Source organism: Arachis hypogaea, chromosome 11 (assembly GCF_003086295.3).
Source record: "Arachis hypogaea cultivar Tifrunner chromosome 11, arahy.Tifrunner.gnm2.J5K5, whole genome shotgun sequence".
Lineage (NCBI taxonomy): Eukaryota > Viridiplantae > Streptophyta > Magnoliopsida > Fabales > Fabaceae > Arachis > Arachis hypogaea.
Window position 1 is genome coordinate 148,380,285 of NC_092046.1, and position 16,538 is coordinate 148,396,822.

The following is a 16,538-nucleotide window of genomic DNA, read 5'->3' on the forward strand; positions in this document are numbered from 1 at the left end:
GATGTATTCAAATCTTAGTAAAATCCTAAATTAAATTTGAACAAACAACATTTATAGTTCATTTATTCGCATTAAAATTACTCTTGGTATGATTAATTACTTAAATTTGACCACAATTTTGTTAGTATTATTTTTCAATTGTATTTTGTGTTTGATTGCCATTGTCAGCTCCTATATTTTTATTAGATACTTGTTTGTTACATATTTGAATCTTCAGAAGTGATAATACTTGTAGAGTGAGATGTATGTATTAAGTAATCAAATCAATTTGTGCGGAAATTTTACTAAAATATACAATTCAATAATAATTCAATCATGTTATATGTAAACTAAAAATTAATTATTTATATAATATATATATTAAAAATGAATTAATTACTATATATTTTATATATAAATATATAATAACTAATTTAATAACTAACTTTTATAACGTGCATATAACAAGATTTATAGTGACTAATTCGCTGCCTGTTATTTATTTTAAAATTATTCACTTTAAAAAATCTAAATTCATCACAATTAACATATGTATATATCAGGATTACTTGTTTTTATGTCAAATAAAATTTGTATATAATGATGAATTGATAATTTAATCCATAAGGGTTTTTTTGTTTTCGTTATTTAATAACCCGTACAATTTGTAATTGAAGTGTATTTTAATAAACTAATTACCAAAAAAGTGTATTTAAACTATTTAAGTATTAGTCACAAAAAAAAAAAATTTAGTATAAAAAAGCATATTTAACTTGAGATCTAATTGGTTCAAATTTTAAAATGGTGATATAAACATTCAACTTAAATGAAAATTATGTTTTTTCACTAAAATTTGATATTAATTTGAGTTGGATATGACAAAACTAAAATTTTTTTGGTGAAAACCAGGTGAAGACAATTTGACGTAGATTAGATAGTTGAGAACAGTTAAATAAATTGACTAATTTAATTAAATTTTTATCTAACGATTCTCAGTTATTAACTTAAAATTGACTACACCTAAATTTTAATCGAATTTTTTTGGTCAAAAAATTTAAGAAACACTCAAAATAATCTATTTTTCATAATAAAATAAATGAAATATAAAAAATTAAATGAACGAGTAGTTAATCACTAAATTAACCTAAACTCACATAATAATAAGAACCAACATAAAATCATTCAACATATTATCTGTCAAGTTATTGCTAACAATAATTAATTATTATATTTTAAACACATATATAAAAATACACATCTAGAAAATATATCTATAAAGACACTTCTATTAAACACAACAATAAAAAAGACATTTTTATTAGACACATCTACAAAAACACTTTCATTAAACACAATTATAAATAAGAGTTGGCAGAAATTGATAGAAATACTGTTAATAATGTAGCGGGATTGAATCATTTTTTTTTTTCTACCAACTTTCAATTTTGGGTATATCTATTCGAAGATCACAAGATGACCAATTTTTTTTTTTAAAAAAAAAAAAAACTCTCCCTTTCTGAAAATAACTAACCAGATATATCCTCTTGAAAGAAGAATGCTGCAATGCATCTAAGTTTCTGCTTCCTAAATTGCAATGCAAGTTTGAGAGACACATCAAAAGTCCAAAACACACATTCAAGATAGAAATCACCACATTCATTTGCAACACACACATTCATATTCATATATACCTAGACTTTCAGCAAGGAATCTGATTTCCCCAAAGAGCAAAACTGTTTTTTCTTTTCTTTTCTTTGTTGTGCCACAAAACACAAACTACTCAGTTAAAAAGACCAAAACCAAAAGAGAAAAAACAAAGACGACGACTTCATAGCATAGCATAGCAACGTCGACAACAACAACAACAACAGGTAAAGCCTATTCCGGCGACTGGTCCACACATCAACATTGGGATTCTGAGTCCCAATTTCGAATTCAAATCAATCACAAAACTTTCACTTCATGATGCAGTTTTAGCACATTCCTTAATTCATTCGTGCCCATGTTGTGTTGCGTGTGTGACAGCTTAAGAGCTATATAAAGTTCTAATCTTTCACCATGTTAGTCTTCCATTACATGTTGGTTTTCGTTAATTTGCCTCAAAACTCATGTGGGTTTCTTTTCTTTGCAATAGGAACTTATTTGGGTCTTAACATCTGGATTCAAGTCAAGGCCTTTTTCAGCTATTTGTCGCAGTGATCACTTTGGGGTATTTGGTATGTTCCTTTTCTGATCACAAAAATGGCTCTTTCGAAGATTGAATCATGGTTCGAAGAAGAGATTGACGAGACTAATGATTTGCTTATTTTGCAGTGTCTTATAATATAGTCTTTACTCTTTAAATTGATCAGGGTCTTAAGCATCATACAAATTCAACTTCCCTTCTTTACTGAATTCATCAATTCTTGATTCAGTATTCTACTTGGTCTTGTAATGTTCCACCAGCTCCAGATTCATCTTTTGCTGAAATCTTTGGAACCATTTTTCGTCTGGCTTTTTGGTTAACTATTCACTGTTCAATGCTGGTTCGATCTCATATGCATTGTTTTTGTCCCTGTGCAATAAGGGTTCTTGTGTTGTGTGATTATGTGTTTCCAATGGCTCTGCTTTTCCGAGTGCAGTTTCTGTTAATCAATGCCCTTCTTCGTACAAAATTTGTGCTGAATGATTTGATCTAGATTATCAACTATAAGTAATTTTGATGTAATTCTTTCCAATTTTCACCTTTCAGGATTGGTAGCAATACATTAAGATGAGGGATGGCAAGAAGTCAAATAATAGAGGGTTGCAAAAGTCCATTCATCCAAAGGCAAAAACTGAGTCAAAGCTAAATTCATCCTTGAGAGTCAAATCAAAAAGCACAAAGTGCCAAGGGAAGAAGCATAAGCTGAAACCAAAATCTCACATGCAAAGAAATGCATCTAACATGTCAAGGAAGAGAGCTACTGACCCTTCCATCAAAGGGCCTAACAAGGAGCCTTCAAAAAAGAAATTGATTATTAGGTTTAGTTTGCATGAAACTGATGATAAATCTTCAAAGAAGTTGTCCTCAAAGCTAAAGGGTGAAAAGGTTTCTTTTAGGTCTAAAGAAGAGGGTAAAGATGTTGATGGCAAGGTAAAGCTTCAAAACAGAAAGAGAAAGAGAAAAAAGAAAAGGCAGAGGAATAATGCAGATATCGATGATGCTTCTCGCCTCAAGAGGAGAACGAGATATCTATTAATCAAAATGAAGCTAGAGCAGAACCTTATTGATGCTTACTCTGGAGAAGGTTGGAAAGGCCAGAGGTACTATAAACCTTTTGTTGTCCTTTGTTTTTCATTTTTTTTTGGTAAGAAAATATTTATACTTCCCCTTTCCTTGGTTATGTAAGTAGTTGTTACCCTTTTGTTCATTGATTTTAATTATTGGTTATAAGTAGCTGTTACCCTTTTTGCAGTAAGGCATGGTGATAAATTAACTATTAGCTACCTTACCCTGATGTAACTTTTATGGAAATGCCAATTGCAGTCGAGAAAAGATTAGGCCAGAAAAGGAGCTACAAAGAGCGCGAAAGCAGATTTTAAAATGTAAACTTAGTATTCGTGATGCTATTCACCAGTTGGATTCTCTTAGTTCGTTGAATAACAGCGAAGATTCTGTCATTGTTCCAGATGGATCTAACTGCCATGAACATGTGAGCAAAGAAAAACTGTGAAAGATTCAATTTGTAATGTTCAAGCATTTTGTGTTCATTCCTAGACTCATGAGCATGTTTATCACCTTATATTTGTGTGGAAGTTTTGCAATTTTAAATCCATGTAGTCATTAACATATTTTATCTACATCTAGAAATACTGTCAGAAGTGCAACTTGCGAGAAGCTCTTCGAGATAAGGATATTATACGATGTGATGGTACATGCAATCGCACTTTTCACAAAAAATGTCTTGATCCTGCCTTAGACACTGAAAATAGTGAGTTTGCACCTATGTTTATGAAATTGTTTTGTATGTTGTAGCCTCCAGTGTGCTGATTTCCTTGGATAATTAATAGTTTAATTATATATTATAGTTCCTCCTGGAGAACATGGCTGGCTTTGCAAGTTTTGTGGATGTAAGATGGAAATACTGGGGGCAATGAATGCTCATCTTGGAACTCACTTCTCCTTACACAGTACTTGGCAGGTTTGTCTTGACTTTCTCATCAATATGTTATTACTTGCAGTTTATTTTCATAAGTGCTCACTCTACTTAGAGGATTGAATTCTGTATAATCTACTGGTTCAACTAACAATGCTTTTATTTAATAAACTTAGGATGTATTCAAAGAAGAGGCTGCTAAACCTGATGGTGATACTGCATTACTGAACCCTGAGGAAGAATGGCCGTCAGATGATTCTGAAGACGATGATTATGATCCGGAGAGGAGAGAGGACTGCCATAACATCAACACAGAAGGAAGCAATGATGATGCATCTAATAATTTAAGCAGTTCTACCAGTTTATGTTCTTCGGATGGTGAATGTTCTCTAGTAGATGAAGGTTTCAACCATGAATATTCATCTCTTGATGGATGCATAGATTCTAATGAATCTGAGGACAATGTCTGTGGCCCCAGGCAGCGAAAAACAGTTGACTACAAGCAACTTTATGATGTACGGAAAAGTTTTCATTAATGAAAGTAAAATTGTAGTCCTGAATGTTTAAAGTTACAACCTTTGTGGTAGCATGGAAGTTACAGATTACTGGCTTTAATGTAGTTTAGAATTTAATGTTTTAAATGTGTTTCTCTTTTTATTGGCATGTAGGGTTGCTGATTCACATTACAAACTTATGCCAATTTACGAACTGGGTTGCAAATAATGTTTGTTTTATTTGGACAAATTTTGTTATTAGAATATTACTAAGAATTAGAGCTTTTATTTTATTTTATTGCTATCCTTATTTGAAGGATGACTTAAATTATGCAAAGTTACATTTGAGTACATTATTTCAGGAAATGTTTGGGAAGGATGCTGCTGCATGTGAACAAGTGAGTGAAGATGAAGACTGGGGTCCTACTAAAAGAAAGCGACGAGACAAGGAGTCTGATGCTGTTGATACTCTTATGACTTTGCATGAATGCCAGAATAGAATTCACAATAGTGAGAACATCAACATGGAACGAGAAGGTTCTCCGAGCAAACAAATCAAGAGGTCTTGTTTTCGGATTCCTCGTGAAGCAGTTGAGGTACTATTGGTAACCCTTGTAATTTTCTTTATGTTCACTATATATATATCGAGTTGCTTATGCACTGATTTATGTTGCTTTCATTTCTTATGAAATGAACCAGAAGCTTCGCCAAGTCTTTGCAGAGAATGAACTTCCTCCAAGATCCACGAAGTTGGCTCTCTCGAAAGAGTTGGGACTTGATATTGAGAAGGTTATGACTTACTGTATTAAAGAGTATCTTAATTTTATCTGCGTCTGAACAGCTTAACTTTCTCTCTATAGTTGCATTTAGTATTCTTTCATGTGTAGCTGCTCTTTTAGCATGTTTGGTTTAACTTTTGAAACCTCATCCACAGTTTGTACAAAAGCTACAAGAAACAATCTTTTTTCCCAAACCATAGTTTGAATCTTCCATAAGAAACACAAATGTTGCTATTTATCGGTTCAAGCTTTCAGATACTGATTTGTTTCAGCAAATACAGGTTAACAAATGGTTCAAAAATGCACGTTACTCGGCACTCAAAAGCAGAAAGGTAAACTGCTTTATTTTGCTAGCCTTTTTCCAATTTCTCTGCATTTTTCTAGGCAAATTCTTGTACCACTGCATTGATCAAGCTTTTGCAACAAACTCTAATATGAGTGGCTTTTGTTCAGCAACACACAGAGGGAGCTGATCCGCCTCAGACTTCTGGTTCAAAGGATAACAGGTTACAAGACCCGGAGAGAGCTGAGGTTTCGAAACCAAAGGCATCAAAAAATATTATTAATCATTCTCTGAAGAATGGTAAGGCTGTTAATGGTAGAAAGAAAAGACGATCAGAAGTATCTCCAACCCAGCGAGAAAAGGGCGATAAGGTGCATTTCTGTCTTCAATTTTTATGTATTGTGTGCTTGACAGTAAACACTGCTATTTAAATGATATCAAGGCAAATAGCATTTTACTTTTTTTCTTCAGGAGTTGGAGGAGCTCAGTGATGATGTATGCTTGATGAAACTGTTGAAAAATAAAAAGAAGAGGTTGAACTCTGCATTTGAAGGGCACTCACATACAGCAGAGTTGGAGTTTGAAAAACTGAGCAAAGTGAAGGCTAAATTGGATAATTTGAGGCAAAAATTAACTGCAATTCTAAATTACAGGGCAAATGCTTCTAATGCATCCCATTCTAATGAACCATCAATTATGTATGTGCCCACTGCTGTGTTAAGGGAAAAGGTTGCATAGTACTTTTTTTGGTTTCTCTTTTAATTTTTTTGTGTACATCAACACAGCAGGGTAAGAAATTGTACTACATGTTCATTGTTAATCCAATTTTCATGCCTCACCTTTTATGTTCAGAGGAAGCAATTGTTTTGAAGTTTAATAATAATCAAATTATTTATAAATGCGGCATAATTGTATTTCTATAAGTGTGGTTCTCATATTGGCTACCTTCATCTTAGACTTGTACAATTAAATTTCATCACAAACTAATTGTTTTATGTAGTAATTTTTATTCATTCTCGCATCAATATGTTAAGAGAACCAAAAGGTAAGAAAACTTTGTGATCAACAATAACTTGGCCACTTTGGTACCCAGAAAATCTGTAATTACATTATTCATTTCAATATATAGCAGTGACAAGGGTCATTTATCAAGATAAAATCAGATTAAATCTTTCCTTTTTTTTCATCATCAAGTATTCTATAATCATACATCAATGACAAACTAAAACAAAGCCTTTCTCATTGAATTGAATGGATGAACAGTATTATATTCCAAATCCCTGACATTCTTCTAATTGGTCAGCCTTAAGCACTCTTCTTGTGCTGGACATTGAAAGACAGCTTCAACCATATCAGCAACTAACTGGACAGAACTAAAACAATAGAAGAAACTAGTATAAAGCACAATATTAGTGACATGAAAAAAAAAATAATAATGAAAACCAACCTATTGATGTACAAGTTCAAGTTCATTCTTGTCAGAAGCTACTGCTACAGGCCTATGGGGCTTCGGAGCTGAGAATAACATTAAGAAAAGTTATAAAAATATAAAATAACTGACAAAGAAAAGAGTTCCAAATATATGGTCAAACTTAGAACAAACCAACCGTTTGGATTTCCCTGTTCATAGAATGTTCGCAGGAGAAGCACCGCTTCTGATGCCATTATACCTCCAGTACATTTAAACCCTTTTCCCAGTGGAACTTCACTATTGATCAGAAAAGGGGAATCTAATGTAAATGATGACTTGCAGTTTCAACACAACAAAAATGAAAAGAATTGATTTTGGGAAAGCATACTTGTTGGGTGAGTCAGTGCTACTTTGATGCAATGACAATATTGATCCACAACCTCCAAATTTATCATTTGAGCACCCATAAAACACTTCCTTTATACCTGAATACAACTCACCAAGTTCATACAAATGGGTGAGGAACCAGTTAAGGGAACATACCTACCTACCTACCTAAAATGGACAAAGCAGAAGCACACATTATGCATGGTTCACAGGTAACATAAAGGGTGCAGTTTGAGAACTTTTCAGCAACCTCAGACATTGATAATCCATTTTTCTGCCACTGCTCTAAAAGCACGTCCACTGCTTCCATTTCTGCATGCCTAGTAGCCTGTGAAAAAAGAAAAAGATCATTAACAAATAATCCACAGTTCCAAACAACAAAAACTAGATGAGAAAAGAAAAGAGGTAATGTAATATTGTAATGGATGAAATTACATTTCTAGTCTCAGTGGTTCGGTTCCTGCCGGAGGATACAACCTTCCCGTCATGAACAATCACACAGCTGCCACGACATAACGTATTCAATTGCAACTTGTTGACAAGTTCAGTGTTTGGTATCGTAATTTCAAAATTCAAATTTTATGGAAATGGAGGTAGATGACTTACCCAACGGGTACTTCAAGGGCATCCATAGCTAAGTTTGCCTGATCTATTGCAAGCTTCATCAATCTAACGGTCTCCGAACACGAATCACTCATCCTCTGCTGGTGGCGGTGACTGCTACGACCAACACCAGGGGGTTCCGTCGGTGGAGTTTGTAAAGAGAATACTTTTTGGGTCAACTGGCCCACGGCCCAATAAACAAATAATGGGTCAAGCCCATTTTAATCCTCCTTCAGTTTCTCTCTCTCGATCAAAAAAAAAAAGCCTTCAACTTCCACAGTGCAGCGACGGGTTAAATGTTTTTCGGGTTGGTTTGGGTCCGGGTGGTGTTGACCCGACCCGGGACCGTAAAATAAAAAAAACACTTCGTCCCGTTTTAATTTCAAGTTTCCAACTCATTTGGATCACTGGACTATTGTATTTTTTTTTACTATAGATTTAATATATGTAATTTTTTAAGGATGAACAAGTTTTTTATTTTTATTTTTACCTTAAGGGCTTATAAAACCATCATAAAATTGATATTATTGATAAATTTCATTCACCCTAAAATAAGAACAATTAATTTAAATTTGGATAATTTCTCATTTTACAATACTGCTAAGCATATAATTAAGTGAGATAAGGATCCAACGAACACAATATAACTTTGCGTTCAAAAATGTTATTTGCACATCAAAATTACTTATCAAAATTAGTTATTATGTATAATATATGTGTAATTTAATTTAATTTTTATGCGTATTTTATCTTTTAATATGTATTCTAAACTAACGGTTAATTTTAGTAGATGATTTTAGTATACATCTAACATTATTTTTTGAAATATATGGTGTTTGAGTGATAAATATCAAATATTGACAAAATGAAAAGGCATATTAGCATGAGAATTATCAAGATTCAAAGTGAAATCCTAAACATTGTGGTTATGAATTCATGATTCGATTCCACTTGCACACAACCACAAAATCATATTTCTCTTTCACCCAATGAAATAATCATAAACCAATCCAGCCATGCGTCAGTTAAAAAAGGTAACACACTGAGCAACGATGATGAATATTTTGAAACTAAAAATCGTAATTGAGAACATAAACAGACAGTGTCTATCTAGAGCGACGGCCAGCGCTCCATAAATGAGAATCTTATTGGTTTTTATTTCTTTATGCAAAAATTGTCAATCATCATACTATCAGAATAGATTAAGCAAACTTCAACCTCGTGTCAACGGTCGCATGATAGTAATGCACAATGTAACATAATTTCTTTCCCTTTTCATTGGTCGCGTAAGAGAAATTAGCACTCTAAGCTTTTTGATAATGACGTTCTTTATCGATAATCGGTACTTGTGAATTTGTGATTTGGAGTAGCCCACATTGGAACATAGTAGAAACCAAAGAGAATGCTAGAGGCCCATAGTGTGAAGCAAGTCAAACTGTTATAGAATCTTAGCCAATTAACCAATTTGAGTTGGTTGAGTAGTCGGTTCACTTGTTCGCTTTCTTTAAATTTTGACTTGTATATGCCGTAATTTATTAGCTGGTAAACCCTTAAATAGAATTCAGAACCGCAACATATTAGTTCTTAGCTTATCGAATTGGGGCCGATTATTGTTGTTGTTGGTGTTTTGTTTTTGTGAGTTTTTCATTGCTTTATCCTAGTCTTAGGATGCCTCTTTTACCTCTTTGGTTCTTTCAGTAAAGGAAGGAAGAATAACGCAAAAAGTGAAGAGAAATTTTTAAAGAAAAGGTTACAAGAATTAAAACTTTATTTTTAAAAGGAAGGTCACAAAAAAGCATGTTCATCTGTGCGCATTTGAGCTAGAAATCGGCCTCCTAACAAATCGTCCCTGCCACATCACAAACAAGGTACACCTGTTACCTCAAGTCTTAACACAATGAAGAAGCCATAATTCAATTTTGTGTTTTTTTTTTTTTTCCTTCTAAACTTACAAATGTTTGTTTTTAGTTAAACCTCCCCTTAATTATTTTTAAGTTATTAATTTATAAAGTTAACACAACAATACTTCATTACTTAACTGTCGGACACAACACTAAAATTGAAAATATCGGAACCCTTATAGGGATTTACGTATGATTCATGTGATATGGTAACGTAGATTTAACAACATTATTACCTCCTTTTTTTGCCACACTATAAAATTAAAGAATCTCGAGAATAGCTTTATAGATAGGGAATGAGCAAGTCCGTAACATATTTTAGGACTTATTAATTGATTGAAAATAAGAAAGCATATGAAAATGAAAATCCTAAACATAGCAAATAATTTGAATAAGATAGATCCTCAAAAAGTTGGACGAAAGTGAGCAAGCACGGTATGCTAGGGTCCACTCTCCATAACAAAAAAGAAATACTCTCGAACTGTGACGCACCTCATTACCAAATTGTTATCACTATCTCAAAATCATGAAGGAGATTTTGTTTTCCCCTTTTGTGACACATAAAATACTACTAAAACATATATATAATTTTTGCTGGAATGTCCTGAACTCAGCTGGGTCGTACCTGCATTCTGGGCCGTCGATCTGCGTTGACCTTCCTGACTTGGTACCTGATCTTCTTGGAGAAGAGGCGTGTACGCCGCTTTTCTTTGTAGCGAAGCACGCTAGCCTCTCTCATTCCCCCATTCTCCCATAACAAATCGATTTGTGACAATCGTGCCTGCACCGAAGTCCAAAACAATTCAAAAACGTTAGAAGCTGTAATTATTCCGTGCTTCGGCATCACACATACACACTCATACACCCTTCAACAGTGACATCTCTTGCACAATGTATTTTCTATTTTCAATTAAATATTTAACATAAATATTTCCTCCTCATAATAAACGAACGCGTTCGGAATGGTACCACCACTTATTTGGTTCTTCATTAAAGTAAAAAAGGTTACAATAAATAATAAGAAAATGAGATCTTGTAAGGAAAAACAAAAACCTTCTGTAAGGAAACAATTAATTAAATATTAGTTTAGGGAATGTTTTCAAAAGCATAGAACTTTGGGAAGTAAATTAAATAAGAACGGAGCATGATATGCATGAAAGTATGAAATACTTTTATTGTTGAAGAGTGAAAAGGTGTGATTCTAAGTTTCTAACGCTCCACGTGATTAAAATGCCGACCAAATAGTGAACTCCAAAGTCTATACTTTGTAACTTGTATAATTATAAATTACTATAGACTATAAAGTATGTCTTAATTTTTGAAATAAGTTAATCTAATGCAACAAAAAATAGTAGTCAATTTAATATAAGGAAAAAGACAATTAAAATTAAACAAAGGAAAAACTTTGAGGGGTTTAAGGAATTAAGGTGCCAACAGTAATAAATAAATAAAAATAAGATTAGAGACGTACGGTGACGTCATTTCCCGGCAAGTCGGAGGCTGAGCCGTCGTCGCCGAACGGCGAGCCCCGGTCGGACCAACTATTCCTGACACCGTCGTAATTCAATTTCAACATCAATCCGGAATTCAATTTCGGAACAGCGGCATGAATATTATTCAGCTTCGGCAATTCATCGTTCTTGTTCTTCACCTCAACGCTCGGTTTCTCCACCTTCTTCTTCTTCTTCTTCGCCTTTTCAGCTGCCGCAGCCACCGATTGTTGCGGCGCAGGCTTGTTTACGGCCTTAGGCGATATCTGAAGGATATCAACCGCCGGGAAATTCCACCAATTGCCGTCGTCGGCGCTTCGGAGAGCCCTCACTCCGGCCCTCCGCAACCCTAGCCGGAAATCCAGTTTCCCGCCAAAACAACTCCACGGATTATTATCCGAAGAAGCTCCGTCAATGGAGGACGATTCCAATTCTACCCCGCTCCCCATGATGCTATCAATTCCCTCCTCGATTTCCTCGTCGAGCATCGATTCGGCATCGAAATCGTCTTCTCCGGCGCCGCAATGGTTATTATTATGGTCCTCTAATTCCAAGGAATTCACCCTGGAGCTTATCTCCCCTGGGCTCTGGCATGGCTTCTCGTGCTGCACACTCACCACCTTAGGCTCCACCGCGAAGCACGACGGCTTGTACTGGTGGAGCAGAAACGACGACGTATCGAACACCCTGAACGGCAACAACAGGTCCGACGAATCGTCCAAAAACGACGCCGTATTGGAAATATTACCGTTACTGTATTGCGGCGATGGTTTGGCGAAGCTTTTGAGGGTGTTGGATGAGAAGAGGTTGGGGTATGCGGTGGAGAGAAGCGCCGCGGCTTCGTTATAGGTTTGATTGGGTCGTTTGCGAGCGGTTCTGGGCTTACGCGTGGAGATTGCCAGCTGGCTGTTGCTGGATTCGGAGATTGTTGAAGATGGTGATGATGAAGTGTGTGAAGTTCTGGTGATTGATGAAGATGTTGACTTAACGAATTCGAATTCGAAGCCATAGGTTCTTCCGCCAGCTCCACTTAGACACGATGATGACATTCTATTAATTCTCTCTCAATTTTAGAAATTAAGAGCTAGCAGCTAAACATGGTTGATAGAACAAAAAGTACAAAACCCTAAACCCAGAATAAAACAAATGGAAGAACAGGCCAAAGAAGTTTCCGGAGTTGAGGGATTAAAAAACAATTCCGGCAAGAAAATATCTAGGGACTTGATTGGTAAAGTAAAACCCACCCAGAAAGAGTAAGAACGAGGATTGGTGTGTTGGATTGGGAGAAAGAAAAGAAAAAGTTGACCAATTCCGAAAAAGGAGAGAAGTATTTAATTTGAGAGAGGAATTGAAGGGGTTAAGAAAAAGAGGAAAGAAAAGACCCGTTGGGGTGTCTATACATATAGGCAAGTGGCACAATGGAGAGTGAGGAAGAAAGAAGAATGGAGTAATGGAGATGAGAAGCAACGGAGGAAGAGACAATGCTCGGTTTCTCTGCTGTTCCTACTCTCTCAGTAGGGACCACTCTCCTTTCTTCTCCTTTTACCCCCCCTCCCTTCCTCCTCCAATTATTTTACACTGTTCTTTTACCATTATATCCTTCAACCCTTCTGTATTCTCACTGCTTTCATGGCTTTTTCATCTTTCAATAAGTATCTATGGATATGCCAAGTGCACAGAGTTGAATGATATCAATGAATTAAATAATGATTTATTTATTATGTGTTCTAAAAATATATATTAAAATTATAATATAACTTTTTTTTATTAAAAATATATATTATAAATATTAACTTTGGACAGTCTTGCTAACACTAACATGTATTCTAAACAAAATATTTCACTTAAAATTATAAAAATATATATATATATATAATCTTTTAATAAAATTTTATTATTTTACTCTTATTTAAATTCTTGATAAATTTAAAAAAAATAATTATAAATCAACAATTTTATTAAAATTTAATTAATATTTAATTAAAAAAATAATCTTATATTATATTATTAAAAATATTAATAATAATTAATTAATGACTATAAATTATAAAATTTACTGACTTTTTAACATTTTTCAAATTCTAATTCTAATTCAAACTTTTATATTCGGTAATGCAAGCCTTGAAGTGTAGTTTAAAACATTGACTTTTCAAAAATCTTGCTGACAATATTAGCACGTATTTAAAACAAAATATTTTATTAAAAATGATAAAAAAAAATTTTATATAATGTTATTATCTTATGTTTGGGCAATTTGGTAATTGAGTAATTAAAATGTTAAGGACACAGGAGCCAGGAAAGGAAGTAGGCAAAGGATTATTATTTGTACCCCATACCTGCAAAAGGCGATGTTATGGGAAAGGCTCCTTATCTGATGACATGGAGGAGTGTGATTGGATGGTTTAGATTTTCTGGGGCTTACGTGGCATAGGCTTTAGCGGTTCTTGAGTTGTTCACGTGTATGAAGGGAAGAGGTGGGTTTTTGGATTTTTATCAATGATTCCAACCTTTTTGGTGTCTTCCCCATTACATCTGTGGCACTCAATCATACTACGTTTCCCTTATTTTGTTCAGTTACTTCCTTATTAACAATCTTTTCTCCCGTCAAAAAAAAAAACAATCTTTTCTCACCTATTATCCTCAATTTTCCACATTATCACTCTTGTTGCTACTTATGTTTTTACTCCCAATTTGCATTTTCACATTCATTCTCTTAATAAATCAAATTTACTTCATTCATTATAAACTAAGCATTATATGTTTAAATCTCCTTTAATAAATTAGACTGTCCATAGTGTTAATTTATAGTGTATTTATTATAAGGGAGAATTAGACTTGGTTCACTAAAAAACCAGTAACGCATCACCGACCTTAATTCCATATGAAGAAGCTAAGAATAAGATGGCTCCATCAACAAAACTATCGGGTGGGATAGGGGTATTTATTTTCCATTATTATTGTGCCCATCTGGTGGGATGGAATTTTATATTTGTTTGTGAAATTTCCTATTTCCCATTGAGTTTAAAAATAAGATTTTCTTTGTAAATTTTTTGGTTCCCAGTAATTTTCCTTTTTTCTTATTCTTTCGAGAATTATATTTTAAAACTTAATTAAAACAAATAAGCATAGTTATCAAAACCGAACCGATAATAGATCCGATAAAGTTACTGGATCACTGAATTAATGGTTCAATCGATAAATTAGTGGTCGAACCATTTAACTCGATAATAATTAAATAAATATATAAAATTATAATACAATATTTATTGAAAAATAAAAATTAGAGTTTAATATTTCATATTATTTAAATTTAAATAAATTATATATAAATTTTATTAGCTTATTACTTTAATATGATATATATATATATATATATATATATATATATATATATATATATAAATTATATAAATTATTAGCCTTTAATTTAATAGGTTTAATCTAAAAGAGAATATTAGATTTCTATGGAGAATTCTCATAAATAAATTTAAATAGCTTAAACAAAACGGTATAGATTATGGATTAAGGTCCAGTAATTAAGTTTTTTTTAAAAATAATTTAAACAATAAATATTTATATTAAAAATAATTTATAAAATAAATTATTTAGTATTTAATTTTTTAGTTCTAAAAAACTTATTTTAAAAAATGTAATAAAAAAATTTATTATAAAAAAAGTTATTTTTTTAGTTTTTCTATAAATATTTAAATAGGTTCTTAAAAAATTATAATTTAATTTTAAAAATTATACTAAATATTAATACTACTGTTTTTTATAAATAAAAAATTTTAAAAAAATAGTTTTTGAAAATTTTCAAATAGATCCTAAAAGAAATATGAACACCCTTAATTACACTATTCTATATAGGGCTGGAAGTGAGTCAAGCCAGCTCATGAGCCAGCTCGAGCTCGACTCGTTAACAGCTCGATAAGCTAAGCTCGTGAGCTGGTGAGCTATGCTTGAGCCTGAAATTGAGCTCATAAATTAAATGAGCCGAGCTTGAGCTTGGATAAGCTCAGCTCATTAGCTCGTGAGCTGGCTCGATTATATATATATATATATATATATATATATATATATATATATATATATATATATATATATATATATATATATTATAACAATTTTAATTATTTAATATTTATATTTATTTTTTACATATAATTTTAATATAGAGCATAAATAAAAAATTTATAATTTATTGATAGATAAACAATATATAAAATTGATCTGTTCAAATATTTTTAAAAATATATAAGTTATAATTTATTGATATAAAATTATAAATTATGTATTTATGTTTCTCTTATTTGAGCCAGCTCGTGAGCTCGAGCCAGCTCGTGAGCTTTTGGTAAGCCGAGCTTGAACTTAAGAAATAAGCTCGATTGTTAATGAGTCGAGCCGTGAGCCAAGCTCAATTTTCGTGAGCCGAGCTTGAACTTGGTCTAGCTCGGCTCACCTCGGCTCACTTCCAGCCCTAATTCTATATATAATAGTTGATGGATTTTTTATATGAATAGATAGTATAGTACTAAATACTATTATATTTGTTGAAAGGAATGAGTCCGGTGATTTTTTGTTTGTATTTCAGAGCCGAATGTCCTTTTCCCAATTAAGATATTTGGGAAAATATCGGATTGTATCTTCCAATAAGATGAAGTTAAAACATTCTTGAAGATATATTTGTCTATTTTATATTTTCATCGCTATCCGATACCAGTAAAATTGAAAGAGCCTTGTATCCAGAATTATATTTTTTACTTTCTCTTTCCTTTTTCTAAAAATAATAATATAATTACGTTTCTTTTCATTTTGACCGTAATAAAATAATTAATACTACCGATCCTAATTATAACTTTAATTAAGTGTTAAATTTTGATTTAAAAAGAGAGATTTTCAGGTCATTCCAATTGATAAAAATATTGCATTTTATTCCTTAATCATATTATTATATTTTATATATATAGTTGAATAATTGCATATACTGAATTTTTTTGTGGAAACCCTCCAAATGAAATTATTTGAAGTAATCAATTAAGTACCCACTCATGTGACAGATAGAGTGATGATATATTTATTTATATCAATTCAAC

The 16,538-nt window shown here is 32.7% G+C and overlaps 3 protein-coding genes across 8 annotated transcripts; 1 reads left to right on the forward strand and 2 right to left on the reverse strand.

Moving 5' to 3' along the window:
• Positions 1-1,541: 1,541 nt before the first annotated feature.
• Positions 1,542-6,504, forward strand: LOC112723599 (pathogenesis-related homeodomain protein). The gene is made up of 12 exons (XM_025775023.3): positions 1,542-1,850; positions 2,114-2,195; positions 2,711-3,264; positions 3,488-3,653; positions 3,809-3,932; positions 4,030-4,142; positions 4,274-4,612; positions 4,954-5,187; positions 5,291-5,380; positions 5,652-5,702; positions 5,824-6,024; positions 6,125-6,504. The coding sequence occupies exons 3-12, from the start codon at positions 2,732-2,734 to the stop codon at positions 6,389-6,391; spliced, it is 2,118 nt and encodes a 705-aa protein (XP_025630808.1). The 5' UTR covers positions 1,542-1,850; positions 2,114-2,195; positions 2,711-2,731; the 3' UTR covers positions 6,392-6,504.
• A 235-nt stretch (positions 6,505-6,739) lies between these two features.
• Positions 6,740-8,247, reverse strand: LOC112723600 (tRNA-specific adenosine deaminase TAD2). Of its 6 annotated transcripts, none has more exons than XM_025775026.3 (7): positions 8,058-8,247; positions 7,887-7,953; positions 7,620-7,779; positions 7,453-7,549; positions 7,261-7,361; positions 7,101-7,168; positions 6,740-6,976 (listed from the first exon to the last, which is right to left on the reverse strand). In XM_025775026.3, exons 1-6 carry the CDS (start codon positions 8,147-8,149, stop codon positions 7,101-7,103), a joined length of 585 nt encoding a protein of 194 aa, XP_025630811.1. In that variant the 5' UTR covers positions 8,150-8,247; the 3' UTR covers positions 6,740-6,976. The 6 variants fall into 6 exon arrangements, 3 of the variants coding, with proteins under 3 accessions (XP_025630811.1, XP_025630810.1, XP_025630809.1); XM_025775025.3 differs by having other exon boundaries at positions 6,740-7,016; XM_025775024.3 differs by having other exon boundaries at positions 6,740-7,026.
• A 1,520-nt stretch (positions 8,248-9,767) lies between these two features.
• On the reverse strand, positions 9,768-13,125 carry LOC112723602 (protein CHLOROPLAST IMPORT APPARATUS 2). The gene is made up of 3 exons (XM_025775027.3): positions 11,427-13,125; positions 10,581-10,736; positions 9,768-9,903 (listed from the first exon to the last, which is right to left on the reverse strand). Exons 1-3 carry the CDS (start codon positions 12,492-12,494, stop codon positions 9,856-9,858), a joined length of 1,272 nt encoding a protein of 423 aa, XP_025630812.1. The 5' UTR covers positions 12,495-13,125; the 3' UTR covers positions 9,768-9,855.
• Positions 13,126-16,538: the final 3,413 nt, after the last annotated feature.

What these genes read in the sequence shown, in the direction of transcription:
- LOC112723602 (XM_025775027.3), bottom strand. Translation starts at nt 12,494, where the DNA reads ATGTCATCATCGTGTCTAAGTGGAGCTGGCGGAAGAACCTATGGCTTC. An exon ending in TGCCGGGAAATGACGTCACC is followed by an intron (nt 10,737 to 11,426) that starts GTACGTCTCTAA and finishes ACTTCGGTGCAG; the next exon opens with GCACGATTGTCACAAATCGA. An exon ending in ATCGACGGCCCAGAATGCAG is followed by an intron (nt 9,904 to 10,580) that starts GTACGACCCAGC and finishes GTGATGTGGCAG; the next exon opens with GGACGATTTGTTAGGAGGCC.
- LOC112723599 (XM_025775023.3), top strand. Translation starts at nt 2,732, where the DNA reads ATGAGGGATGGCAAGAAGTCAAATAATAGAGGGTTGCAAAAGTCCATT. An exon ending in GAAGGTTGGAAAGGCCAGAG is followed by an intron (nt 3,265 to 3,487) that starts GTACTATAAACC and finishes TGCCAATTGCAG; the next exon opens with TCGAGAAAAGATTAGGCCAG. An exon ending in TGCCTTAGACACTGAAAATA is followed by an intron (nt 3,933 to 4,029) that starts GTGAGTTTGCAC and finishes TATATATTATAG; the next exon opens with TTCCTCCTGGAGAACATGGC.
- LOC112723600 (XM_025775026.3), bottom strand. Translation starts at nt 8,149, where the DNA reads ATGAGTGATTCGTGTTCGGAGACCGTTAGATTGATGAAGCTTGCAATA. An exon ending in TTCTGCTTTGTCCATTTTAG is followed by an intron (nt 7,550 to 7,619) that starts GTAGGTAGGTAG and finishes AGTTGTATTCAG; the next exon opens with GTATAAAGGAAGTGTTTTAT. An exon ending in AGCACTGACTCACCCAACAA is followed by an intron (nt 7,362 to 7,452) that starts GTATGCTTTCCC and finishes TCTGATCAATAG; the next exon opens with TGAAGTTCCACTGGGAAAAG.